Source organism: Garra rufa, chromosome 11, assembly GCF_049309525.1.
Source record: "Garra rufa chromosome 11, GarRuf1.0, whole genome shotgun sequence".
NCBI lineage: Eukaryota > Metazoa > Chordata > Actinopteri > Cypriniformes > Cyprinidae > Garra > Garra rufa.
Genome location: NC_133371.1, coordinates 27678336 through 27705861, shown reverse-complemented (window position 1 = coordinate 27705861; position 27526 = coordinate 27678336). Strand labels below are relative to the sequence as shown.

Sequence of the window (27526 nt, the reverse complement as noted above, 5' to 3'; positions counted from 1 at the left end):
TATATCCCAAAAATGCGGCTCATTTCTTTGTGTAAAACGTTTAATTATTAAAAGTATATCGAGCGCACCTTTAACCCAAAGAACAGAGGGCAATGAAAGCCCTCCCTCATGTAGGAGGAGTGCTGAAGCGCTCATGTGATGAGATCTCATAGCCTACTGTAATGCTGCTAAGTTCCTCGCAGGGTACAAGATGAACAGGCTGATATTACCGGTTCTGTTTGCCATTCTCTATCAGGTGCATTCATTGCCATTGTACACTGAGGAAGGTAATTTTTAGACCAACTATTAACTTTAAGCTTTTTTCTTCCACGTAGCTACTGTGCGTGTGCCGCTGCGTTTTGTGTGTACTTTCGCTTTTGACTTCTTGCCGCTTACTGGCTTGAATACAAAAGCATAACAAGTTCACCATTCAGACTTAAAGTTGCCCATAGGCTATAGTTATAGTTATACAAACAGCATTTAAAATACATTTTGTAGACTTAATGATGAATGATGAATTTAAACATTATAAATGTACTTTGGAGAACGATTGTGTGCATTAAAAAAACAAATGCAAATGTTTATTTGTTACAGATGAGTACCTTTTCAAATCATGGATGTCTCAGGTAAGAATAAGTTAATTAAAAGAAGTCATGTCGCAACACAAGGAAATTTAAGTCGGGACTAAAGGAAGGAAGTGAAAGTTAGAAAGAGAAAGGGAAGTAACTTTATGTCACGGTTCACACATCCGCTGTGTTCTCAGGTCCCGTGATGTGTGTGTGTGACTGTGGTGTACGTCATGCTCATCAGCGCAGCTGCCGATCGTTACACTCACCAGGTGCCACTCATTTACGGTCTCTACATAAACTCACTCATTCCTCTGTTTCCCCGTCAGATGATTCTTCTAGTTCTCTGTCACTGTGCTGTTCGTGTTCCCTGGAGTTCGTGTTCGTGGAGTTCGTGTCAGTCTGGATGTGTATGTGATCGTCTTCGTGGGATTATTGTGACCGTGTCTCGTTTGTGTGTTTCACCGTCACCTGGATCTTCACCTTACATCACCAGCACCATCTTGCCCCTGCCTCACCCAACCGAGAGACTTTCACTCACTCTGTTTGTATCATCATCATCATCTCTACAATAAACTGGTTTACACTGCTTTTGCTTCCCTTTGCTTATTCACCCGTTACAGAATCATCTGACCACAATGGAAGCAGCAGGCACACCTCAACCCACTGCGGAGGAATTCATGCAGGCATGTGTCTCTCGGTTGGATGGTCAAGCTCAGGCTATTGGAGCTCTTGTGGGGCAGGTGTCCGAGCTCAACCAACGGATGCAACAACTTCGACTTCCCGCTGCGCCACCCACACCGCCCGCCCCGCTCGTTCTTCCTACACCATCTGGCGCAGCCCCACAGTACGAGCCCCGCCTTCCCACCCCGGAGATCTACACTGGTGAGCCGAACTTCTGCCGAGCTTTCCTCGCTAGGTGTTCGATGCATTTCGCATTACAACCGCGTACGTTCACTAGCGAGGAGAGCAAGGTGGCGTTCGTGCTCACCTTACTGTCTGGGAGGGCGGCACTGTGGGGAACGGCGGTGTGGGAAAATCAGGATCCTTGTTGTTCCTCGTTCACGACACTCGCCGACGAGATGAAGAGGGTGTTTGACCGCGCGGTCACCGGGAGAGAGGCCGCGCGGGTCTTGGCGGATCTCAAGCAGGGGGAGAGATCCGTCTCGGATTACTCCATCGACTTCCGCACCCTCGCGGCGGAGTGTCAGTGGAACGAGGAGGCGCAGTGGGACATGTTCCTGCATGGGTTGGCTGACCGCGTCCAGAAGGAGATTTATGCCCTGGAACTACCCGCCACCCTGGACGGCCTCATCAGTCTGGCCATGCGGGTAGACTCTCGACTCTCCCGGGTCGAGCGGCGGTGGTTACCCGCTCGGCTCCCCCCTGTGGAGAGAGGACCACCTCGAGCCAGCGGCGAGGGCGCGGTCGGTCACGTCTACGATCCCGAGCCCATGCAGGTCGGTAGAGCTCGGCTTACCCGGGAGGAGAAGGAGAGGCGGAGATCCCAGGGCCTCTGTCTTTACTGCGGGGCCGCCGGACATTTTGCTTTTTCATGCCCAGTAAAAGGCCCAGCCCGGCAGTAAGGTCGAGGCTACTGTCGGGTGGGATCTCCGCTGCTAAGACCTCATCCAGTGCTACCTCCACGCTCCTTCCGGTTAGGTTAAGATGGTCCAACCGTTCTCTTCACTGTTCTGCACTGTTGGATTCGGGAGCTGAGGGTAATTTTATGGACATTACTTTTGCACGTCACCATCAAGTTCCCCTCCTCCCCCTCACTGACATTATTGCCGTCCACGCACTCAACGGACAGTCCCTTCCTGACATCACCCTCATCACTGATTCCATAACTCTCACTGTGTCTGGCAACCACAGTGAGAGTATTCCATTTTACATTTTGGACTCCCCCCATGCACCCATTGTCTTAGGACACCCCTGGTTCACCAAGCATAATCCCCGTATCGATTGGCAGCTTAAATCTGTGTCTGAGTGGAGCATTAAGTGTTATGAATCTTGTCTTGTGTCTGCTTGTCCGTCTGTTTCTAGCTCTGTGTTTCAGGAGAAGGCAGCGGATCTGTGTAACGTGCCCGCGGAGTACCTCGACCTGAAGGAAGTGTTCAGTAAGTCTCGGGCTGCTTCTCTCCCTCCTCATCGTCCCTATGACTGTGCTATAGAGTTACTGCCAGGTACGTCTCCGCCTAAGGGCAAACTTTATTCACTCTCAGTTCCTGAGAGAGAGGCTATGGAGAAATATATTTCTGATTCTCTAGCAGCGGGGTTCATTCGCCCCTCCTCTTCACCAGCGGGGGCGGGGTTCTTTTTTGTGGGGAAGAAAGACGGATCTCTGCGGCCTTGTATTGATTACCGAGGGCTGAACAATATTACGGTAAAGAATACTTATCCTTTGCCGTTAATATCTTCAGCCTTTGAGAGGTTGCAGGGAGCGTCGGTCTTTACAAAATTGGATTTAAGGAATGCTTATCATTTGGTCCGCATCAGGAGGGGTGATGAATGGAAGACCGCCTTCAACACCCCCAGGGGGCACTTTGAATACTTGGTCATGCCCTTCGGCTTGTCCAACTCCCCAGGGGTCTTTCAGGCACTCGTGAATGACGTGTTGCGAGATATGGTAGATCAGTTCATATATGTCTACCTGGACGACATATTGATTTTTTCTTCTTCTCTCCAGGAACATGTGCAACACGTCAGACGAGTGCTTCAGAGGCTGCTAGAGAATGGGCTTTTTGTCAAGGCGGAGAAATGCGATTTTCATGCACAGTCTGTTCCTTTCTTAGGGTACATCGTGTCGTCTGAGGGTATGCGCATGGATCCCGAGAAGGTTAAGGCTGTGGTGGATTGGCCAAGCCCAGATTCCCGTAAGGCCCTACAGAGGTTTCTGGGGTTTGCCAATTTCTACCGGCGTTTCATTCGCAACTTCAGCCAACTAGCCGCACCTCTGACTGCCTTGACCTCCCCCAGAACGACGTTCAGGTGGTCAGACGCAGCCGAGGCTGCGTTTGCCAACCTCAAAAGCCGCTTTGTTTCGGCTCCCATCCTGGTAACCCCTGATCCATCACGTCAGTTCGTGGTGGAGGTCGATGCGTCAGAGGTGGGGGTAGGTGCGGTGCTCTCACAGCGCTCACCCGCGGACGACAAGATGCATCCCTGCGCGTTTTTTTCACATCGCATGTCGCCAGCCGAAACAAATTATGATATTGGTAACAGAGAGTTGTTGGCAGTCAAGCTAGCATTGGAGGAATGGCGCCACTGGTTAGAAGGGTCGGGGGTACCTTTTATCGTTTGGACAGATCATAAGAACCTGGAATATATCAGAACCGCTAAAAGACTGAACTCTAGGCAGGCTCGGTGGGCTCTTTTCTTCGGACGTTTTGATTTTACTCTCTCGTACCGCCCGGGTTCCAAAAATATCAAACCCGATTCTTTGTCACGTATTTTTGACCGCTCCGATCGCCCGTCTACTCCCGAGGGTATTTTTCCTGAGACACTTATTGTCTCTGCCCTCAATTGGGAGGTCGAATCGAAGGTTAAGACAGCCTTACATGGGGTAACGCCTCCGGCCGGTTGCCCACCTAACCGTTTGTTTGTGCCAGACAGTCTACGGTCCGAAGTTATCCAGTGGGGACATTGTTCCAATGTGGCTTGTCATCCAGGGGTAAGTCGCACCTTACATTTGGTTAAACAAAGATTTTGGTGGCCACTTATGGCTCGTGATGTTCGCAGTTTTGTTTTGGCTTGCTCAGTTTGTGCCACTGGTAAGACTTCTAACAGACCCCCAGATGGGCTCCTCCAACCGCTGCCAATCCCTTCGAGACCCTGGTCCCATATCGCACTAGATTTTGTTACCGCCCTCCCACCCTCCCAGGGTAACACGGTAGTTTTGACCGTGGTGGACCGATTCTCGAAGGCGGTTCATTTCATTCCCTTGCCCAAATTACCGTCAGCCAAGGAGACAGCGTTGGCAGTCGTGGACCACGTCTTTCGGTTACATGGCCTCCCGACAGACGTGGTCTCCGACAGAGGACCCCAATTTGTGTCCAAATTTTGGCGAGAGTTTTGTAGACTTCTGGGGGCCACTGTTAGTCTCTCTTCGGGGTTCCATCCTCAAAGCAATGGGCAAACTGAGAGAGCCAACCAAGATTTGGAGAGAGCATTACGATGTATGGTCACCAGAAATCCTTCCTCCTGGAGCCAACAACTTTCTATGGTGGAGTACGCCCACAATTCGTTGCCAGTATCTTCCACGGGCCTATCCCCATTTGAATGTAGCATAGGGTACCAGCCACCTATTTTTCCCAGTCTGGAATCCGAAGTCGCGGTCCCCTCCGCTCACGCCTTCGTCCAGAGGTGCCATCGTACCTGGACTAGAGCCCGAGAGACTCTAGTCCAGGTGGGAGCGCGCACCAAGGCCAAAGCCGATCGCCACCGGTCTAGGCCTCCCGTATACGTCGTCGGTTCTAAAGTGTGGCTTTCTACAAAAAACATTCCTCTCCGATCCGTGTCGAATAAACTGGCTCCCAAATTTATTGGCCCGTTTGCTGTCACCAAAATCATTAGTCCGGTGGCAGTCCGCCTCAATCTCCCTCCAGTGTACAGGAGAATTCATCCCGTGTTTCATGTTTCCAAAATTAAGCCCGTGTTTTTTGCACGCATTAATCCGCCCACCCCGGTTCCCCCACCGCCGCGGCTCGTAGACGGGGAGCCTACCTATTCGGTCAACCGTATTCTGGACTCTAGGCGAAGGGGACGCGGATTTCAGTACTTGGTGGACTGGGAAGGTTACGGTCCGGAGGAGAGAAGTTGGGTGCCTGCCAGAGACATCCTGGATCACTCCCTTATTGATGACTTTAATCAACAGGTACAGATGGCTGGGAACGTCAGGGGACGTTCCTAGGGGAGGGGGTACTGTCACGGTTCACACATCCGCTGTGTTCTCAGGTCCCGTGATGTGTGTGTGTGACTGTGGTGTACGTCATGCTCATCAGCGCAGCTGCCGATCGTTACACTCACCAGGTGCCACTCATTTACGGTCTCTACATAAACTCACTCATTCCTCTGTTTCCCCGTCAGATGATTCTTCTAGTTCTCTGTCACTGTGCTGTTCGTGTTCCCTGGAGTTCGTGTTCGTGGAGTTCGTGTCAGTCTGGATGTGTATGTGATCGTCTTCGTGGGATTATTGTGACCGTGTCTCGTTTGTGTGTTTCACCGTCACCTGGATCTTCACCTTACATCACCAGCACCATCTTGCCCCTGCCTCACCCAACCGAGAGACTTTCACTCACTCTGTTTGTATCATCATCATCATCTCTACAATAAACTGGTTTACACTGCTTTTGCTTCCCTTTGCTTATTCACCCGTTACACTTTATTTATTCTTTTGAAATTTGCAGTATAACAAGAAATATGAGCTAAATGAATATTACCAGCGGCTACAGACATTCCTGGACAACAACAAAAAGATTGAGCGCCATAATGCAGGAAACCACAAGTTTTCAAGTATGACTGATATGAAGTCTTTGTTTTAAAACTGTTATAAAAAGGATGTTTAAAAAAAATCTCATATCATTTCTATTCACAGTGGGACTGAATCAGTTTTCAGACATGACCTTTGCTGAATTTAAGAAGTCCTACCTCCTGACAGAACCTCAGGTATTAGTTTTTACCAGCCTTTTGTGATCAATGAGGAAATAGGAAAGTACCGCAATTCATAAACATTTTACAATCTAACAGAACTGCTCGGCCACTAGAGGGAATCATGTGAGCAGTAATGGGCCTTATCCTGATACAATTGACTGGAGAACGAAAGGACACTATGTAACTGATGTCAAGAACCAGGTAGCTTGTTTATTAATCCTCTATTGTACTTATAATGTTTCATTTTTTAAGTAAACAGTGCTGATGCTTAATCAACAACACTATTTCAGGGAGCTTGCGGTAGCTGCTGGACTTTTTCCACCACAGGCTGTCTAGAGTCTGTCACTGCTATTGCCACAGGAAAACTCCTACAACTAGTATGTAAATGTTGCTTTTAAGTTTACCAATGACAGTGAACATTCATCATTAGATATTAATATAAGTTATTAAAGTCTTATTATTTAATATTTGTAATGAATATACCACTAATTCCCTAAAACAGCACAGTAGTAATAAAAATATCACTATAATATATATAAAACACCAGGTTATTTTGCCTAACCTCTTCCTAACATGCACTGTTTTACAGGCAGAGCAGCAGCTTGTAGATTGTGCAGGTGCTTTTGACAATCATGGCTGCAATGGGTGAGTTAGATTTAGATAAAATTTATCTTGGCTTATTTTATGGTCTTAGGAGTGGAGTCTTGACTGTAAAATACTTTTACTTCTGTCACATGATTTTTAGTGGCCTCCCAAGTCATGCTTTTGAGTACATCATGTACAACAAAGGTCTTATGACAGAACAAGATTACCCCTATACGGCTGTAGTAAGTATTTTACAGTTTTAAAGTGTCACTTCACGCAAAAATGAAAATTCTGTATTTAATTACTCACCCACATGTCGTTCCAGACCTGTAAGACCTTTGTTTATCTTTAGAACACAAATTAAGTTATTTTTTATAAAATCAGAGAGCTTTTTGACCCTGCATTTAAGGCCCAGAAAGGTACCAAAAACATAGACAAAATAGTCCATGTGTCATCAGTGGTTCAACCGTAATTTTATGAAGCTATGAGAATACGTTTTGCACATTGAAGACTGACACAGAATAGAAGAAATTGTTGAATAAGTTGGTGTTGTTTTTTTCATTGTGCACAAAAAGTATTCTCATAGCTTTATAACATTACATTTGAACCACTGATGTCACATGGACTATTTTAATGATGTCCTTACTACCTTTCTGGGCCTTAAACATGTCAGTTGCATTGCTGTCTATCTGAAAGTTCTCGGATTTCATCAAAACATATATAAATTTGTATTCTGAAGATGAACAAAGGTCTTACGAGTTTGGAATGACATCTGGGTGAGTAATTAATCACAGAATTTTAATATTTGGGTGAAATATTCCTTTAATTATTGTTTTCATGAGTTTGTTTATAAAGTGGTGATGTTTGTTCATACTGTACTTGCTTGTAGCAAGGTAATTGTAGATTCAAACCAGAGCTGGCTGCTGCCTTTGTAAAGGACGTTGTAAACATTACAAAGGTAAGTGATGGTCTGTGTACAAATATAAATAAAACTTCATGTCTTCACATTCTAACTGTAAATTTCCTGTTATTAGTATGATGAACTGGGCATGGTGGATGCTGTGGCCAGGTTGAACCCTGTCAGCTTTGCATATGAGGTGACATCTGATTTCATGCACTACAGAGATGGAGTATATACCAGGTTAGGATGAAATATATATATATATACACTACCAGTCATAAGTTTTTGAACGGTAAAATTTGTAATGTTTTTTAAGTAATTATCTTCTGCTCACCAAGCCTGCGTTTATTTGATCCAAAATACAGCAAAAGCAGTAATATTGTAAAATATTTTTACTATTTAAAATAATGGTTTTCTATTTGAAAAAAGTTAATTTAATTAAAAAGTAATTTATTCCTGTGATCAAAGCTGGATTTTCAGCATGATTACTCCAGTCTTCAGTGTCACATGATTCTTTAGAAGTCATTATAATATGCTGATTTGCTGTTCAAGAAACATTCTTCTATTTTTATTATCAATATTTAAAACAATTGAGTGCATTTTTTTCAGGATTCTTAGATGAATAAATGTTCTTGAGCAGCAAATCAAGGATTATGTGACACTGAAGGCTGGAGTAACGATGCTAAAAATTCAGTTTTAAAATCACAGGAATAAATTACATTTTTAAATATATTCAGATAAAAATAACGTTATTTTAAATAGTAAAAATATGTACTTTGGATCAAATAAATGCAGGCTTGGTGAGCAGAAGAGACTTCTTTAAAAAAACATTCAAAATCTTACTGTTCAAAAACTTTTGACTGGTAGTGTATACATTTGCTTTTATACTGGATTGTGACAGTTCATGACAATTTCTGTAATGTTATGACTGTATTTTATAGCACCCAGTGTCACAACACTACTGACAAGGTGAACCATGCAGTGCTTGCTGTGGGCTATGCTGAGCAGAATGGAACTCCATACTGGATAGTGAAGAACTCCTGGGGAACCAGCTGGGGAATTAACGGGTCTGTTTGCACAATTTTCTCAAATGTTTGCTACTGTAAGGTTAAAAAACACAGTAGCGATTATATATGAAACTTAACAATTATTAATTGCATTAATAACAATAAATGCAATGTTTTTCCCATACAGGTATTTCTACATTGAGAGGGGGAAGAACATGTGTGGACTTGCTGCGTGTTCATCCTATCCTTTACCTTTAGTGTAAATAACTGAAAGGGATTTCCTTACACCGTGAAAAGGGAGACAAGTTATTACATTTTACTCTCACATATAATCATTTTATGCACAATGGACAATACCTTCATTGATGAGTCGTAGTAGTCTATACTTGCTGTCAGTAAATAAGTTAAATACTTATTTAACTTTACAATAAAAAATGATTCACATTCATTTAAAACTTTCAGTGACACTCCATTATATATGTTCAGTGCTGAAGCTGTCTACAATTAAGATTTTGTAATGTTCATGTTTGCAACCAAAATTATTGTACTGAAATAAATGTTTTCTCAGGGATTTCTTTGTGTGTGTGAGTGTGTATGAGCTTAAAGACTTCAAAAACAAAAATAAAACCTGCAAAGGACACTTGTTGGAGTACTTGTGTTTAAAATTTACTGTATTAAAATGAACTATGCTGCCTTTTAATTATATACTGTGAGACGGAATACAGTTGAAGTCAAAAGTTTACATACACCTTGCAGAATCTGCAAAATGTTAATTATTTTACCAAAATTAGAGGGATCATACAAAATGCATGTTATTTTTAATTTAGTACTGAAGCATAAGTGAGCTTTGAACCTTCTGTAATAGTTGCATATGAGTCCCTCAGTTAACCACAGTGTGAAAAGATGGACCTCAAAATCATCCAGTCATTGTTGGAAAGGGTTCAAATACACAAAAATGTTGAAAAACCAAAGAATTTGGGACCTGAAGGATTTTTCTAAAGAACAGTGGACAGCTTAACTGTTCAGGACAAACAAGGGACTCACGAACAACTATCACTAAAAATAAAATAAAAAAACAGCTGTGGATCATTCAGGTAACAACACAGTATTAAGAATCAAGTGTATGTAAACTTTTGAACAGGGTCATTTTTGTAAATTCAGCTATTTTCTCTTGTGGACTGTATGTACATGTCTTCTATGTGAAATATCATATTCCTGTTATTACTAAATAAAAAACAACATGAATTTTGTATGACCCCCTTATTTTGGTCAAATAATAAAACATTTTTTTTTTGCAGATTGTGCAAGGTGTATGTAAAAATTTGACTTCAGCTATTCCTAGCTAAAATTGAAAAAAAAAAAAAGTGCAATTCCACAGCAAACCAGTGGAGACCTAAATCCACAACCAATGTTTGAGAGGAAGCAGTTATTTGTGTACTTACTAGTGTACGCTGAGACACGATTAAAATTCCACTCAACGAAAGAGACAATGTAGGAATAGAAAAAAGATAAAAATGCTGCTGGTGTAAAACTTAAAATGCAAAAAATATATATTTATATATATGGTTACAAACAAACAGCCGCATAGGGGAAGTGACGCAACTGGCAGCTGTCCAATCAGAGCACGAGCTACGAATACGCGGTAAGCGCGAGCTTTCAGCGGTGTTGTGGTTTTGTTGTGTGGCGCATGTATATAATATCAGAAAATATTCTTTTGTGTTCTGTGGCGGTAATTGTAAACGTATTCTGTATGACTTCGTCTTTTCTTTGGTTTTAATGTTTACACGACGGCAGAAAGATAGCTAAACTTTGCGTTGTGGGTGTTTCTGTTCTAAACCGAGGGTTGTAATGTGTCATTTATGCTAACGGAGCATGTCTCGTTTCATTTTTGTGTTTGTTTGTTTGCGGAGTTGATTAAATGCCATATACATGAACTTTGGAGGATTTATTTTTAATATTAAATGCACAAACAATGCCGAGTCTTCCTCAAAACAACCTAAAGGAGCAACTGGAACGACACAATGCTGCACAGAACAAGCTGTCACTGCTAAAACCGAAGCCTGGGTAAGAACATCATTATATATTCTTAGATAGATAGAGTAAAAGCAGATAGATAGATAGATAGATAGATAGATAGATAGATAGATAGATAGATTGATTTAAGTAAATATTCTCAGGAATGAGAGCATAGATAGATAAATAGAGTAAAAGCAGTCAGATGATAGATAGATAGATAGATTTAAGTACACAATAAAAAGTCAGGAATGAGAGCCTAGATAGATAGATAGATAGATAGATTTAAGCACAATAAAAATTCAGCAATGAGAGCATAGATAGATGGATGGATAGAGTAAAAGCAGTCAGATGATAGATAGATAGATAGATAGATAGATAGATAGATAGATAGATAGATAGATAGATAGATAGATAGATAGATAGATAGATTTAAGCACACAATAAAAAATCAGGAATGAGAGCCTAGATAGATAGATAGATAGATGGCTGGATAGAGTAAAAGCAGTCAGATGCTAGATAGATAGATTTAAGCACACAATAAAAAGTCAGGAATGAGAGCCTAGATAGATAGATAGACAAATGAAAGTGAATTGACCATATCAACATAACTTATGTCTAAAAAGTTGTGTTTAACCTCTGAAATTTCTCTGTTCAGGGGATTTTGCTTCAAAAAGAAGTCTTCATCATCAGGCATCTCCACAGTGAAAGTTCCCCAAAAGGTAACTGGTGCAAATGTCTTAACAAACAGGAGTGTCAATGTTCCCCGCAGCTGTGAAGTAACCAAAACTCCTGTGACGTTTTCGCACAAGCCTGAGAGAGCAGCACCGAAAGTCAACTTCTTCACAGCACCCAGCAAACCGAAGACAATTACTGTTAATCCGTTAGCCAACCCGTTTGCTTTGAACAAAACACCTCCTGTCCAGTCGACCATTAAGAAGTTGCTCAAATCTGCAGCTTTACCTAAGGATCAAACTGTGGGTGAACCTAAGCGTGACATCTCTCAACTCTCGTTCAGCGAATGGGATGATTTGGATGATTTTGAAACCCCAGTCAAGGCAAAAGCAGTGTCCCCAGTTACAGGGACATCTACAAAAAAGCTAAGTGTATCGGACCAGAACACATCCCAGAGTTCCTCTTGTGCTAAGGGTGATGAGACTACATTAAATGGAGATTCACAGGTTACAGAAACCATAACTGCCTCAAAGGACGCCCTGTCAGCTGCTAATAGTGTCAGCACAGAGCCTGCTGAAAGAGAGCCAGAGGACTCGCCCATTAAAAAGACTAAAAGACATAAATCAGTCCAGCAACGGGCATTACTGAGTGACACTGAAGATGAGATCATCGACTGCATTTCACCAGAGAAAAGCCAAAAGGACATCAAGTGTGTGACAAGTCAGTGATAATTTTTTTTCACCTGTTAAAGAAAAAATTGATATGTTTAGATACTAATATAAAGCTCACAAATAATAATGCACAGTATTTGAATTGCAGTTGCTGAAGAAGAGCAGTGGGCTGAGACAAACATCATAGACATTGATGAGAGTGAGAAAGGCAACTTTTATGAAGATTATGAGGATTTCATCCCTCCATCCCCTGTTCCTGAGGAGACGAGTCCCTTTGACTCGGAAAACAAGAAAAGGTAACATCGTTTTTTTGCTGGCAGATGATAAGTGCAAGTTATTTCATTTGAAGTTTATTTTTGAAAACTTTGTTTTATAGTTCATCTGACCCTGTTACTCGTGTTGACGACAAAGTTACACCTCATGAGTCGGCCTCAAGCTTGCCAGCATCCTTGGGTGAACCTGCTAAAGAATTAAAAGTTACCACTCATGCAGGTTTGAACTTTTTGGTACTTAACCATTTGAAGTATAACAGTACTCTCCAAAATAGTGGCACCCTTGGTAAATGTGAGTAAAGGTGGCTGTAAAAAATAAATCTGGATTGTTTATCCATTTGATCTTTGATTAAATAAAACAAAAACAAAATTTTAACCTGTCATTGAGGTAAAACAATTGAAAGTGGGAGAAAATTTTATTATGAAATGAATGTTTTTCTTTAGCTTGCATTGGCCACAATTATTGGCACCCAATTGTCACAACGTCCTTTTCCCAAGATAACAGCTCAGAGTTTTCTCCTATAAGTTTGGAGACCAGATACAGAATCTCTCCAGATCTATCAGATTCCCAGCTCTTCTTTTCAGTTCACCCCACTCTTTTTCTATAGAGTTCAAGTCAGGGAACTGAGACTGTCATGGCAGCTTCATTTTGTTCTCAGTGACATGTTTTTGCATTGATTTTGATGGGGTTTTTTGGATCATTGTCCTGATGGAAGATCCAACTACGGCCCATTGTAAGATTTCTAACAGAAGCAGTCAGGTTTTGATTTTTTTTATCTGTTGGTATTTGATAGAATCCATGATGTCAAGTTGTCCAGGGCTATTTTCTAACAGTCACTTTCTAAGCTCAACAGTTTTGTTCTGCACATCAGAACTACAGTAAAGTTTAAAGTTTTTGAACAGCAAGATTTTTAAAGTTTTTAAAAAGAAGTCTCTTCTGCTCACCAAGCCTGCATTTATTTGATCCAGAGTAAAGCAAATAAGATTACAATTTTAAATATATTTTCTCTATTTGAAATAACTGCTTTCTGTTTAAATATATTTGAAAGTGTAATTTATTTCTGTGATCAAAGTTAAATTATAGAAAGTAATACTTTAATTTAGCAAGGATGCTTTAAATTGGTTTAAAGTAATGATAAATAATCAGTTACAAAATATTTATTTTTCAGAGAAGTGATGTTCTAAACTTTCTATTCATCAAAGAAACTTGAACAAAAAATTCTACTTGCCTGTTTTCAGTAACTTTTTTTTGAGCAGCAAATCAGAATATTAGAATGATTTCTGAAGGATCATGTGACTGGAGTAATTATGGTAAAAATTCAGCTTTGAAATCACAGGAATAAATTACATTTTAAAATATATTCAAATAGAAAACAGTTATTTTAAATAATAGAATATTTCAAAATGTTACTGTTTTTGCTGTACTTTGGATCTAATAAATGCAAGCTTGGAGAGCAAAAGAGAGTTCTTTAAAAAACATAACACATTTTATAATTCAAAAACTTTTGATATTATATATTGTGTTTTACTCCTTGTGATGGATGATTAAGGGAATTTGGCCTTTGTGCTCCTCTTCTAATCCTGTGGAACAGAAAGTCATGGCTGAAAAATTTTCATGTCACCCTGTGAATATGAATGGGAACAGAGATATTTTACTAATAAGAATTTCTAGGGGTGCCAATAATTGTGGCTAACGTGCATTAGATAAAAATATTTATTTCATAATGTGAGTGCCACCCCCCTCACACACTTAAATTGTTTTACTTGAAAGGTTAGAATTTTATTTATTTATTTATTTTTTTTTTTAATGAAAAATCAAAAAGATAAGATCATGTTTACCAGGGTTGCCCATATTAGTGAATGCCACTGTATAAAATGTACTGTGTACTGTGTCTTATGTGCATGTATTTGTGTTTTAGGATCTGATGATGCTCTCTTTACTATTATGGAGTCTATTTGTCGTCTAGTGGACACTATTCCAGAGCATGAGCTCATAGCGCTGACCTGTGGCACAGAGCTGTTACTGCAGAGAGCACACAGGTAAAGCAGTAAAGATATACTTTCACTGGGTAAATTAAAAATATATATTTTGGATAATCTGCTATTACTCTTTTTTTTTTTTTTCATAAAATATTGCTTTTAAATAATAAAGAAATAATTCCACCAAAATTTAAAATTCTGTCATTAATTACTCCTCATGTCGTTCTAAACGCGTAAGACCTTTGTTCATCTTCAGAACACAAATATTTTTGATGAAATCTGAGAACTTTCTGACAGCAATGTAACTGAAATGTTCCCAAACCCAAAGGACAATGTTAAAATAGTCCATATTACTATATTAGCATTTGATGCCATTACTGCTTGTTACAGTATAACTAATAACTCTCCATTATACTGTTTCTCTGTCTTTATCACAGGAAAAGGATTCTTGCAAATGGTGCACCATCTAGAACACCACAGTTAAACCCAGCAGCAACTCCATATTCTAGTCTGCTAAACAGACAAGGATTTGGAGTCACACCCTCTAGTCTAACATCTATGACCCCAGTGACATTAGCAAAGGGAGAGGCTGTCAAAACAGGCTTTCCATTTCGCAAATCCACTGCCTCTGTCATGTCTTTGGGAAATGACACTGTATTTGATGACTCTGACTGCATCATCAGTGGGGTTGAAACCCCTGGTGGGTCCTGGAATCCTAACAGCACAGCAAAAACAGCAACTAGTAGGGACGTCTTAAACAGGTCAAGTCCACCTTTAAGCAAATCTGAGTCCAAAACGGATAAGTGCTACTCAAGTTTGTCCTTCAATGAGTCAAACAATCAGACTGTGGATGGGGATCAAATTGACATGTTTTATTCCCCCAAAAGAGTAGATTCAAGCAGGAGAAATGCTGAGAGCAGTGTTATAACCACCACGGCAGTTCCCAGCAGTTCTCGAGCAGACATAGAGCCAGTTGATGACTTCCTTGTCGATGACTTTGATATCGATGATTTTGATGAGACTGATATTCCAGATTATTTTGAAGAACCTCCGAGCGTCTTAGCATCAAGAGACAGCTCTGGTGCAAAAACGCCATCGGTGCGGGAGGGAGGGCCTTCAAAACCTTTGGAGAGAAAGACGGCAACACCACCAGCAATAAAACCTACCAAACCATGCGACCCTGGTAAGTTTGAGTAATGTAATATCCCTTACAATTTAGTTCATGGGATGATAAGCATTTATCTGGTAACAGTGTATGTCTTGTTCTGCAGAGCCTGTGTACAGAAACCCAGCTCATGACCGCTTCAGAGGTTTCATCTTTCCTCACAGCCCTGAAATGATGAAGATCTTTCATAAGAAGTTTGGGCTACATCAGTTCCGCTTCAATCAGCTGGAGGCTATTAATGCCGCACTGTTGGGAGAAGACACGTTTGTACTGATGCCTACAGGTTTGTTACAAGTATTATAGCAGCATGAGTCATTATATGACTCATTGCTTGTTTATTTTGATGTTAGACTAGACATCCCAGCTCACTATGTCTTTGCTACACCTGCAGCATGTCTGGCTGCATAATTTTATGCATGTTTTATATACATTGATAGATATAGTTTTCATGAACTAGTGATCAGCCAGTGTCATTTTTTTCAGTGGTCAATACAAATATTTGATTAATATCAATATCTGGTCTTTGGCTAGTGGTGCGAATTCAATTTCAGCAAATAATTTGTAATTAAAAATGTACAAATATTTTGGTCAATGCCTGTAATCTTAAAATACAGAAAGTATAAAAGTATAAAGTATATCAGACTCTGCTATGAGCTATTCGAGTATTCTTTTTTTCTTTAACATATAAGCATATAATAAATGATAACTGAGGGATGTATATAATATTATATAAACATTTCTTAAAAGCCTGTTGTATTATATTCGATACATTAAATTAACTTTTTTTTTCAGTGTTAATCTTAAAAAAATGAAGTTGTTTTATTACATTTACACTACCAGTCAAGATTTTTAATGTTTTTTAAAGAAGTCTTTTCTGCTTACCAAGCCTGCATTTATTTGATCCAAAGTACAGCAAAAACAGTATAATTTTGAAATATTTTTACTATTTAAAATGACTGTTTTCTATTTGATTATATTTTAAAATGTAATTCATTCCTGTGATTTCAAAGCTGGATTTTTAGCATTATTATTCCAGTCACACAATCCTTCAGAAATCATTCTAATATTTTGAGTTGCTGCTTAAAAACATTATTATGATGTTGAAAACAGCTGAGTAAAATTTTTCAGGTTTCTGAATAGAAAGTTCAGAAGAACAGCATTTATTTGAAATATAAATCTTTTGTAACATTATAAATATCTTTATCATCACCTTTGATCAATTTAAAGCATCCTTGCTAAATAAAAGTATTAATTTCTATAATTTCTTTCCAAAAAATGACTCCATGGTATAGTGTATAATGTTACAAAAGCTTTATTTCAGATAAATGCTGATCTTTGCATCTTTCTATTCATCAAAGAATCCTGAAATGTGATTCTTTTAAATATTGATAATTGATGATAACAAGTTTCTTGTGTGATTTCTGAAGGATCATGTGACACTGAAGACTTGAGTAATGATGATGAAAATTTAGCTTTGATTCACATACAAGTAAATTACATTTTAAAATATATTCAAATATAAAGCATTTATTTTAAATAGTAAACATATTTCACAATATTACTGCTTTTGCTGTATTTTGGATCAAATAAATGCAGGCTCTTCTGCTCACCAAAAACTGTTGACTGGTAGTGTACTTTGTAAAATAATAAACATTTCACAACAAAAAGACACATGTAGCATGATGTAAAGGTGGCGATTATAGCAGGCTTTATAGGGTTGTTAATATATAGGACATAAGTTTTGATCATTTTGACATTTAAAACAATGTTCTGTACCTTTTCATTTTGTTTTTAGTGTTTTTCTTTCTCTGTTAATATACCAGTATTTTTATTAATGTCACATTGTAACATATCAACCCCTTTATAGGTGGTGGTAAAAGTCTCTGCTATCAGCTTCCTGCTTGTATCTCTGCTGGGGTGACTATAGTCATATCTCCTCTACGGTCTCTCATAGTTGACCAGGTTCAAAAGCTCACTACATTAGATGTAAGTCTTTATTTTCCTTATGCATAATAATTATCATCTTAACATGATCAAAACAGTTGTTTAGTAAGCAATTTTTTTTGTTGTTGCAGATCTGTGCAACTAGTTTGTCAGGAGACAAAACAGATACTGAGGCTGGGCGGATCTATATGCAGCTATCTAGGAAGGATCCCCCCATCAAGCTGCTTTATGCCACTCCTGAGAAGGTGGGTTTCAATCAGACAAGTGTATTGCAAGTTTGCATGCACATCTATAACAGTATTTATACGTGTTGTTTTTTTGTTCTCAGGTGTGTGCAAGTGGACGGATGATTGGTGCTCTTCAGAATCTGTATGAACGGGGTCTGCTGGCTCGCATTGTCATTGATGAGGCCCATTGCGTCAGCCAGGTAAACTTCTGAGAGACTGAAAATTGTACAGTGTAACAAGAACAGTCAATACATCTTTTTACAAAATTGAAAAGTTTTGGCACAATTGTAGTACAATCCATAAAAACATTGTCAAATACATCTGTTTCTCCCTCAGTGGGGTCATGACTTCAGGCCAGACTACAAGCGATTACATGAGCTCAGGCGGATGTTTCCCAATGTTCCTATAATGGCACTGACGGCCACGGCCACTCCTAGAGTTCAGAAAGACATTCTTAACCAGCTGTCAATGACCCGTCCTCAGGTGTAAGTTTTCTTGCTTGCAATTCACATTGTTTCTGCCACTTGATGTTTTTGTATTCGTGAAAACATAACATTCTGATTAATGGCACTCTCACATTTATTGTAATATGGGTGCTAAATTATTTTGAACCTCATCTTCCTTCAGAAATGCAAAGTAACTTTTTTACATTTTAATTAAAAGTTTGTGATTCTGGTTGAGGAGGATGCATTAAATTGATCAAAAGTGACAGCAAAGACATTTATAATGTTACAAAAGATTTCCATTTCAAATAAATGCTGTTTAAAAATCTTACAACCCTAAGTCTTTGAAATTGTGTATTTGATATTCTAACTTTGATTCTCTGTTCATTCTCAGCTGTTAAATCTATAGGTATAAATATACACTCCTGTTCAACAGTTTGGGATCAGTAATATTTTTAATGTGGTGGTTTTTTTTTTTTTTGAAGTAGTCTCTGATTATGCACATCAGAATAGCATTTACTTGATCGAAAATATAGAAAAAAAGTAATGTAAAGTAAGCTTTAGAATATAATTTATTCCTGTGGTTTTAAAGCTGAATTTTCAGCATCATTGCTCCAGTCTTCAGTGTCACATGATCATTCAGAAATCATTCCAATATTCTGATTTATCATCAATGTTGGAAATAGTTGTGCTGCTTAATATTTTTTTGGAACCTGTGATTATTTTTTTTAGGTTTCTTTGAAAAAAAAGTTATTTAGCATTTAACTTTCTTTTCTAACAATATAAGTCTTTACTATCACTTTATCAATTTAACACATCCTTGCTGAATAAAAGTATTCATTTCTTTTAAAGACTGAAAGAAAGAAAGTTTAAAAGTTTTTTCATCAAAGAATCCTGAAAAAAGTATCACAGTTTCTAAAAAAAATATTAAGCAGCACAACTTCCAGGAATGATGATTAATCAGCATATTAGAATGATTTCTGAAGGATAATTTGACACTGAAGACTGGAGTAATGATGCTGAAAATTCAGTTTTGCATCACAGGAAAAATTCTATTTTAAAGTATATTAAAATTGGAAACCACTATTTTAAATTGCAATAATATTTCACAATATATTAGTTTTTTCTGTATTTTGTAATCAAATAAATGCAGCCTTAATGAGCAGAAAAGTCTTCTTTAAAAAAAAAACATTAAAGTGTAAATGTGTTAGTCATATTAAAATGATACTTTTTTCATAGATTCACTATGAGCTTCAACAGGCACAATCTCAAATATTCAGTCCTGCCAAAAAGACCCAAGAAGGTTGATGAAGAATGCATTCAGTGGATCAAGAAATATTACCCACGTGAGTGCTGTCCAGATTGAGTCAGCCTTTTGCAATTATAATTTCTCACCACAGCATGAAGACCCTATAAATCATGTTGACCGTGTGTGTAGGTGACTCTGGGATTGTGTACTGCTTGTCTCGTAATGACTGCGACACTCTGGCTGACAGTCTTCAGAGGGCTGGGATCGCAGCGCTGGCATATCACGCTGGCCTGAGTGACAGCGACAGGGAATATGTCCAGAATAAATGGATCAACCAGGACGGCTGCCAGGTGAGGCAAAATTACTATAAAACATGGACCATGCATTTTTATTTTTTTCCAGCTTTTTATGTTTAACCATTCATCTTTCGTTTTTAGGTTATGTGTGCCACCATTGCATTTGGCATGGGAATCGATAAGCCTGATGTGCGCTATGTGATCCATGCCAGTTTGCCCAAGTCGGTGGAGGGTTATTACCAGGAGTCAGGCAGAGCTGGTCGAGATGGAGAGATTTCCCACTGCGTCCTCTTCTATGCCTACAGTGATGTTATCCGCATCAAGAGACTCATTGCCAGTATGTACTGTAGGATTTTTGTTTATTCCGGTAATAAAGCTAGAATATATTGGTGCGTTAACATTTAAACAGTCCCTTAGCACGTTAAATGAGATCTATTATGCCCCTTTTTACAAGATGTAATATAAGTCTCTGATGTCCCCAGAATTTGTTTCTGACGTTTTGGCTCAAAATACCCCCACAGATCATTTATTATATAATTTTGAAAATGCCTATTTTGAGTGAAAGCAGAAACATGTTTTAATGCATGTCTCTTTACATGCAACTGAGCTGCTGCTTTCTGCCCCCTTTTTCAGAATATGGCTGTGCCTTTTCAGCTCGTACCTCAGATATTCTGCCATAAAACATCTGTTTGGTTTAATTATCATGTGTATTGCACTAAAATCATGTGTTTTAAAGCCACATCAGTTTAAACTTCTGATCAACTGTTTTCTGAGAGCACACAGAAAGCGGCTGTCGCACGTTATGCGAGTACTAAACTAAGTTCTTTCATGTCTTATTGCGCTTAAACTGTCAAATACACAGGTTTATTAAAAAAAAAAAAAAACACAGGAGTTACAAAAACAGTCAGTTATGTCTGTGAAGGTAAATGGCTGGGAAAGATATTGCATGTTTACAGAGTTTGTACAGGGTGCTTATAGTGCTTGAAGTACTTGAATTTGCCTTTTTGAAATTTAAGGCCTGAAAACCTCTTGAAAATTTGTATATTTCTGAAGAGGTACTTAAAAAGTAAAATTATTGAATGACAATGTATCTATTAAATAAGTGTTTGATTTTTTTATTATTATTTTTTTTAAATAAGCTCATATCTTCACGCAAAATTTACTCAAATTTTTGCCTCTTTCAGTTAATGTCATAAAACTGTCAAGCTAAACTAGTAGTACTGACAGTAGTCATGTAAACATGGCTGAAGATGCAAGAAGAGAAACAGATCCAAATCATTTGAATCATTTAAGCTGGAGCTGCTCCGATTGATTCAAACTTGTGACTTTTAATTTCAAGCGAATTTACTAGCAAAAACCAGATTAAAATAAACGAGTCATTCATTTTTGAATTTCGACATTGCTTGTAATAGTTTTACAAACCATTGCATTGCAACATGATTCATTGTTTTGAAGCGCTCCAATCGGATCGCGTATCAGAAAATGATTTCCTTCAGATCGGGCGTATCGCGATTCATTTGATTTGGATCAGGTCTTTGGAACGTGTTTGCGAGTCATTTGACTTCGATTGGAACTTCGCGTGTCGCAAAACATTTGATTCAGATCAGGACTTCAAAGCTGGATTGTGAATAATTTAATTCAGATCAGGACTTTTTTCTTTTTTTCTTAAACTAGAACCCTGTGTTAATATTAGATCTGTGTGGCAGCAGTGTAATATACAGTAAATAAATTAATAAATCCCCTCTGAGGCTGGGACTCCAAAAAGTGTTCTGTGCTCATCAATGACAGAACAGTTAGCATGCTTTGCTCGAACTTTTGCCATGGCGTTAGAACCAGTACACCGTTGTCGCTTGCAAAACAATGGCGGTGCCGTGGGTGGAAAAGTGCAGATTAAGGGGCGGTAATATTATAATAAAATCCCCTTTCTACATCAGGGAGCAAAATCTGACACTTTCATTTTTAAACATGTTTGCAGAGAAAAGCTGGGTTGTCCTTTTTCACATTTTCTAGGTTGGTAGATGCACTGGGGACCTGTTTATAGCACTTAAACACTGAAAAAATCAGATTTTTGTGTTATGTCCCCTTTTAAAATAATGAAACTGACTAAGATATAGAAATAAAACAGAACTAAAATAGAACTAAATTTAAATGTTGCATTTGTTATTCAATGAAATTACATGTTTTAAAGTGCCCTACACAAAATCATGTTCAAAACATGCATATGGGATACTAAAATCCAGACACTGTTATACAGTCACAGTTAACCTGTCTGTGTGAGCGTGGCCTACATAACGGTTAATATAATTGCAGTGGATAAAGATGGCAACCAGCAATCCAAAGCCACCCACATCAACAACCTGCACAGCATGGTGCATTTCTGTGAGAATGTAGCCGAGTGCAGGAGGATCCAGTTGCTGGCTTACTTCGGCGAGCACACGTTTAATACAAGCTTCTGTAAAGAGCATCCTGAGGTCATCTGTGACAATTGTGCCAGGCCACACGTAAGTCCATCATCGAATCGTTTCATTCTTCATTCTTTACAACGTACATTATGTAAATGTAATGCATAATAATAAGCTGTATAATTGTACACAGCCGTTGCTTGAAATTGGATCTAGTTTGCTTGTCAAGTTGCTGAAGTTAATTGTTACTTGCTTTGACTAATCATTTACTGTACAACGTAGTAGTGCCTTTTTATGTTAATTACGTTAATGCTTGTCTCCAGAAATATAAATCAAGAAATGTCACCGATGACGTGAAGAAGATTGTGAGGTTTGTACAGGAGAACTGCGAGAAGGTTGGAAACCGATACGGCAAATCCGCCCAGCAGAACAGGCTGACTCTTAACATGCTGGTCGAAATATTTCTGGGTAAGAAGCCTAGCGGGATTTGACTGTCATAAATGATAGTGTGAATATTACTATGAATATCTTTTGCCTCATCCAGTGCTTGAGATTTAATGCCTGTCAGGATGGCTGCTCAAGACCTCAATAAGAATATCTCTGTGCGGCAGGCTCCAAAAGTGCTCGGATCCAGTCCGGGATGTTCGGGGTAGGAGGAGCATATTCCAAACACAATGCTGAGAGGCTTTTTAAGAAGCTGGTGCTTGATAGTGTTCTGATGGAGGACCTATACATCACTAACAATGGGCAGGCAGTGGCCTATATCTCAGCTGGGCCTAAAGCCATGAGTGTACTGGGTGGCTACATGCAAGTGAGACTCTTAATATATTATTCTCTCCTGTGACACCATTTATAGTCAATACCAGTGTTTTATGCTCTATTCAATATATGTTTGCAGGTTGAGTTTGTTGAGACGGAGAGTGCGTCCAGCATCAGGAAGCACAAAGCCTCTGTGATCGAGAGCGTTTCTAAGAGAGAGGAGATGGTTAAAAAGTGTCTGCAGGAACTCAATGACCTGTGCAAGAAGCTGGGCAAAATCTTCGGCATCCATTACTACAACATTTTTTCCACAGCCACACTCAAAAAGATTGCTGGTTAGCAAATTTACATTACATATCGTGTATACACGCATATATACACTACCAGTGTAAGATTTTTAATGTTTTTTTTAAGAGAAGTCTTTTCAGCTCAAGCCTGCTTTTATTTGATCCAAAGTATAGCAAAAACAGTTAAGTTTTGAAATAGTTTTGCTATAACTGTTTTCTATTTGAATATATTTTAAAATGTAATTTATTCCTGTGATTTCAAAGCTGAATTTTTAGCATCATTACTCCAGTCCCATGATCACTCAGAAATCATTTTAATATTATGATTTGCTGCAGCGTTTATCTGAAATGGAAATCTTTTGTAACATTATAAATCACTTTTGATCAATTTTTTTTTATTAATTTCTATATAAATTTATACTGACTCCAAGAGTTTAAATGGTATTGTGCATAATGTTACAAAAGCTTTTTTATTTTCAGATAAATCTTTAGATCTTTCGATCCTTTAAAGAATCCTGAAAAATGTACCCAACTGTTTTAAATATTGATCATAATAATAAAAATAAAAATTGTTTCTTGAACAGCAAATCAGCATATTAAAATGATTTCTGAATTACTAATTATGCTAATTAGCTTTGACCACAGGAATAAATTACATTTTAAAATATATTCAAATAGAACATTATTTTAAATAGTAAAAACATTTCACAATTTTACTGTTTTTGCTATACTTTAGATCAAATAAATGCAGGCTTGGTGAGCAGAAGAGACTTCTTTAAAACAAACATTAAAAATCTTGGCTGGTAGTGTATGTATATACAAATTTTTTAAATGTAAAATTCTATCACTTGTTAAAAAAAAAATTATAGCCTATGCATTTAAGTTTATAAGATTTAAAAAAAACAAAGGGGAAGGAAGGTGTAAATGAATCATTTAACTAATTAAGGCTACTTTATGCTGTCATTTAGTATATGAAATGTGCTGATTTAACAGAAGTTACTTAACTCCTTTTTTTTCCCCGAAGCAGCTTTACATAATGTGTTACGGGGATGAAACACCTCATTAAGTTAAAGCAATTAATTCCCTTCTTTTGACAGCCCCATGTGCTCTGTGTTAATGTATTGTGATGTATTTCTGTGCAGAAACTCTCTCATCTGATCCGGAGGTTTTGCTGCAGATTGATGGTGTGACTGAAGACAAGCTGGAGAAGTATGGAGCTGAGTTTATTGAACTGCTGCAGAAGTACTCAGAGTGGCAGCTGCCTGGTGAGGGTTTGACGGCACACCTTCATATAGATTGTTGGTTTTCCTGATACATTAAATAATCGATAACACTTTAGTATAGGGACCAATTCTCACTATTAACTAGTTTCTTAATAGCATGCCTATTATTATCATATTGGCTGTTTATTAGTATGATAAAGCACGTATTTTGCATAACCATATTCTAAATCCCTAATTCTACCCAATACCTAAATTTAACAGCTTAACCTTACTATTGATAAGCAGCAAATTAGGAGTTTGAGGCAAAAGTCGTAGTTAACGGTTTGTTAATAGCGAGAAATGGATGTTAAGAAAAAGTTTGACCGAATAATCTTACATTACAGTCATCTTTTTTAGCCTGGACCTTGCTTTAGAGACTAGTATCCTTAAAGGCAAACCACAAATTTAGAAATCCAAATATGCATCTATAAGATGTGGTGACATTTACCACAAGCAAAATGCAGTCGGTCATGCAAATTCACCACTTTGACCAACAGAAAGCTGCTTGTTTTGAAAGTGACATTTTATTTTGAACTGTACTTCATACATTGCTGTACTATAGACAGTGGACTTTTTTTGGCTGAAATATTATGTGACTATAACTTCAGGGTGTAGAACATTTAAAATACTAAAGAGATTCTCTTATTTTATTAGCTGTTCAAAATACATTAAGGATTAGTTCACTCCTGAATTGAAATTTCCTAATCATTTATTCACCCCCATGTCGTCCAATATGTCTTTCACTAGCTCTGTGATGCACATCTACAACATTACGTAATCACATTAGAAAGGTCACATGTGGTTAGTTCTTCATCTGTGTTCTTTGTTTAAAAAGATAGGGTCTTAATTTCTCCTCCAACTTCTAAATTGTCCAACATTGTTTTAGCTTTTTTTTTTTTTTGTAAAAAGTGTTTGACTTTCATTGCACGTTCGCATTGTAAACACTGGGTTGACGTGACTTCCAGCGTGATTATGTAATGAAGTCGAGTTGGTGTAAGACGAGCCTTTGTGGTTAAAATATATCATCTTTTTTTTTTTTAAGAAAATTACCAATCGTTTCACTAGACAAGACCCTTATTTCTTGGCTGAGATCATGTAGAGCCCTTTAAAGCTGCACTGATACTGCAATTTGGACCTTTAACCCACTGATCCTCATTAAAGTCCACTATATGGAGAAAAATCCTGGAATGTTTTCTTCAAAAACTTCTTTTCAACTTAAGAAAGAAGGACATGAACATCTTGGATGACAGTTTTAATTTTGGAGTGAACTAATCCTTTTATATAATATTACGACTTAAGCTGAGGCATTTATAAGAAACTAGACTACAGTTTTGACTTGGCTAGCTCTACCTATAAACTTTGTAAAACCGATCATGTTTCATTTAGCTCAAAACAGCAACCTATAAAGCTCTTGAAATGAATAGCTGAATAGCTAATGTTCTCACACTTTCTCTGCAGCTGAGGTGCAGACAGAGAGTTCAGGATGGATTGACACAACAAGAGGCCATCAAAATGAGGAATATGATGATGAGGAGGATGAAGGGGACACCACATCAACATATTTCAGGAGCTCCTCTGGACGAGGAGCGAAAAGAAAGCAAGGGTCTTACTCCAGAAAACCCAAAAGAAGAAAAGGCGCCAGTGGCCAAAACTCCTTCTCCAAAGGGTCAGTATGTTACAGCAGAGGCTTTGTTGCATTGTGCACACTTCATATCGGCTATATGAAACCAAATGAACTCTTCCTCTCCATCCTTATTGTAGTGGATACAACAATAACTGGTCTTCATCACGAGGAGGAAGAGGTGGAGGTGGATACAGGGGTGGTAGTCGAAGTGCAGGCAGAGGTTCCAGGCCTGCTCCATCAGTTCCAGCAGCGAAGAGGCCCGGCTTCATGGCTTTACCCGCCCCGCAGACCGCAGCTCGTCCATTCCTCAAACCAACATACTCTCACCTCTAGAATTAGAATACTTCTTCTGGTAATGTCAATTAATTTGACTTTGTGAATATTTAGAATCTGTATAGAAATTTTATACACTTTTTAATAAATATATTTTGTGGTGTATATTAGTTTAAATTTGTGATTTTTATATAACAATTGAAGCACGGGGGTATACTGTATATTTCAGAACAAATGTTTGTAGAAAAAAATATATCTGAAAAAACCTAAATCTAAATTTATTATTAATAAATAAAGGACATTTAAAATAAAATTTTGTGCTATCACTCTACCGCTTACATATGGAAGCCTGTTTCCGCCACTGAATAAAAAAAATATTTTTTTATTGTTACTCTTTCTCTCACTATTCTAACCTTTTTTTTTTTTCTCAGAATTGTGTGATACAAACTTGCAAGAAATGAAGTCAGGATTGCAAGATGATAACTTGCAATTCTGACTTTATTTCTTGTAAATGCGAGTTTATATCTCACAATTGTGACTCTTTTACAATTCAGACTTTTTTTTCTCGTTATTGAGGAAAAAGTCAGATTTAAAGATATAAACTCAGCCTTTTTTTCTCAGAACTGTGATAAAGTCAGGATTGTGAGAACTCGCTGATTTTTTTTTTCTTCTCGCAAAAGAGTGTATATCATAATTCTGACTTTGTTTCTCAATTGATAAACTCGATTGTGAGAAATAAAGTCAGAATTGTGAGGAAAAACTTGAAATTCTGACTTTATTTCTCACAAATGCAAGTTTATATCTCACAATTCTGACTGACTTTTTTTGTAGAATTGAGATTCTGACTTTATAACGAGCAGTTGCGAGTTAAGTCTGAATAGTGAGCTAAATTCATTATTCTGAGAACATGTCTTTTCCCCCTCAGAATTCAACTCGCAATTGTGAATTTATATCTCTATAATTGCGAGGAAAAAGTCAGAATTGCCCGATATTTCTGACTTTTTTTTTTCTTGTAAAAATGAGTTTATATGTCACAATTCCGACTTAATTTCTCACAATTACAAGCTTATATCTCACAATTCTAAGAAATAAAGTCGGAATTATTAGAAAAAATTCTAAATTATGAGATATAAACTCACATTTGTGAGAAATAAATTCAGAATGGCCAGATACAAACTCATAATTCTGACTTTTTTTCTTGTGACTTGAGAATTGTAACAAACTCATTTGCGAGAAAAAGTCAGGATTGCAAGAACTTTGTCACAATTCTGACTTTGTTTCTCTGAATTAATAT

General features: G+C 38.2%; 2 protein-coding genes across 2 annotated transcripts; both read left to right on the top strand.

Annotated features, from left to right (window-relative positions):
- Window positions 1–175: 175 nt before the first annotated feature.
- On the top strand, window positions 176–9330 carry LOC141345526 (pro-cathepsin H-like). Its single transcript, XM_073850390.1, has 12 exons — window positions 176–266; window positions 574–605; window positions 5954–6059; window positions 6142–6212; window positions 6294–6398; window positions 6488–6574; window positions 6787–6842; window positions 6943–7024; window positions 7672–7740; window positions 7817–7923; window positions 8625–8750; window positions 8878–9330. Exons 1-12 carry the CDS (start codon window positions 191–193, stop codon window positions 8951–8953), a joined length of 993 nt encoding a protein of 330 aa, XP_073706491.1. The 5' UTR covers window positions 176–190; the 3' UTR covers window positions 8954–9330.
- A 1008-nt stretch (window positions 9331–10338) lies between these two features.
- LOC141345593 (recQ-like DNA helicase BLM) lies at window positions 10339–26503 on the top strand. The gene is made up of 21 exons (XM_073850468.1): window positions 10339–10754; window positions 11362–12098; window positions 12198–12345; window positions 12426–12541; window positions 14241–14361; window positions 14739–15484; window positions 15573–15749; window positions 17334–17452; window positions 17542–17655; window positions 17739–17837; window positions 17974–18122; window positions 19320–19426; window positions 19519–19679; window positions 19767–19962; window positions 21936–22126; window positions 22351–22495; window positions 22639–22838; window positions 22926–23121; window positions 24216–24338; window positions 25794–26001; window positions 26097–26503. Exons 1-21 carry the CDS (start codon window positions 10663–10665, stop codon window positions 26290–26292), a joined length of 4341 nt encoding a protein of 1446 aa, XP_073706569.1. The 5' UTR covers window positions 10339–10662; the 3' UTR covers window positions 26293–26503.
- The last annotated feature ends 1023 nt before the right edge of the window (window positions 26504–27526 follow it).

Bases quoted from the DNA above. Each gene is read 5' to 3' on its own strand.
- LOC141345526 (XM_073850390.1), top strand. From the start codon at position 191: ATGAACAGGCTGATATTACCGGTTCTGTTTGCCATTCTCTATCAGGTG. The intron at 7,025-7,671 runs GTAAGTATTTTA...ACTTGCTTGTAG, and splicing joins ATTACCCCTATACGGCTGTA to CAAGGTAATTGTAGATTCAA. The intron at 7,924-8,624 runs GTTAGGATGAAA...TGTATTTTATAG, and splicing joins AGAGATGGAGTATATACCAG to CACCCAGTGTCACAACACTA.
- LOC141345593 (XM_073850468.1), top strand. From the start codon at position 10,663: ATGCCGAGTCTTCCTCAAAACAACCTAAAGGAGCAACTGGAACGACAC. The intron at 17,656-17,738 runs GTGGGTTTCAAT...TTTTGTTCTCAG, and splicing joins TTTATGCCACTCCTGAGAAG to GTGTGTGCAAGTGGACGGAT. The intron at 17,838-17,973 runs GTAAACTTCTGA...TTTCTCCCTCAG, and splicing joins AGGCCCATTGCGTCAGCCAG to TGGGGTCATGACTTCAGGCC.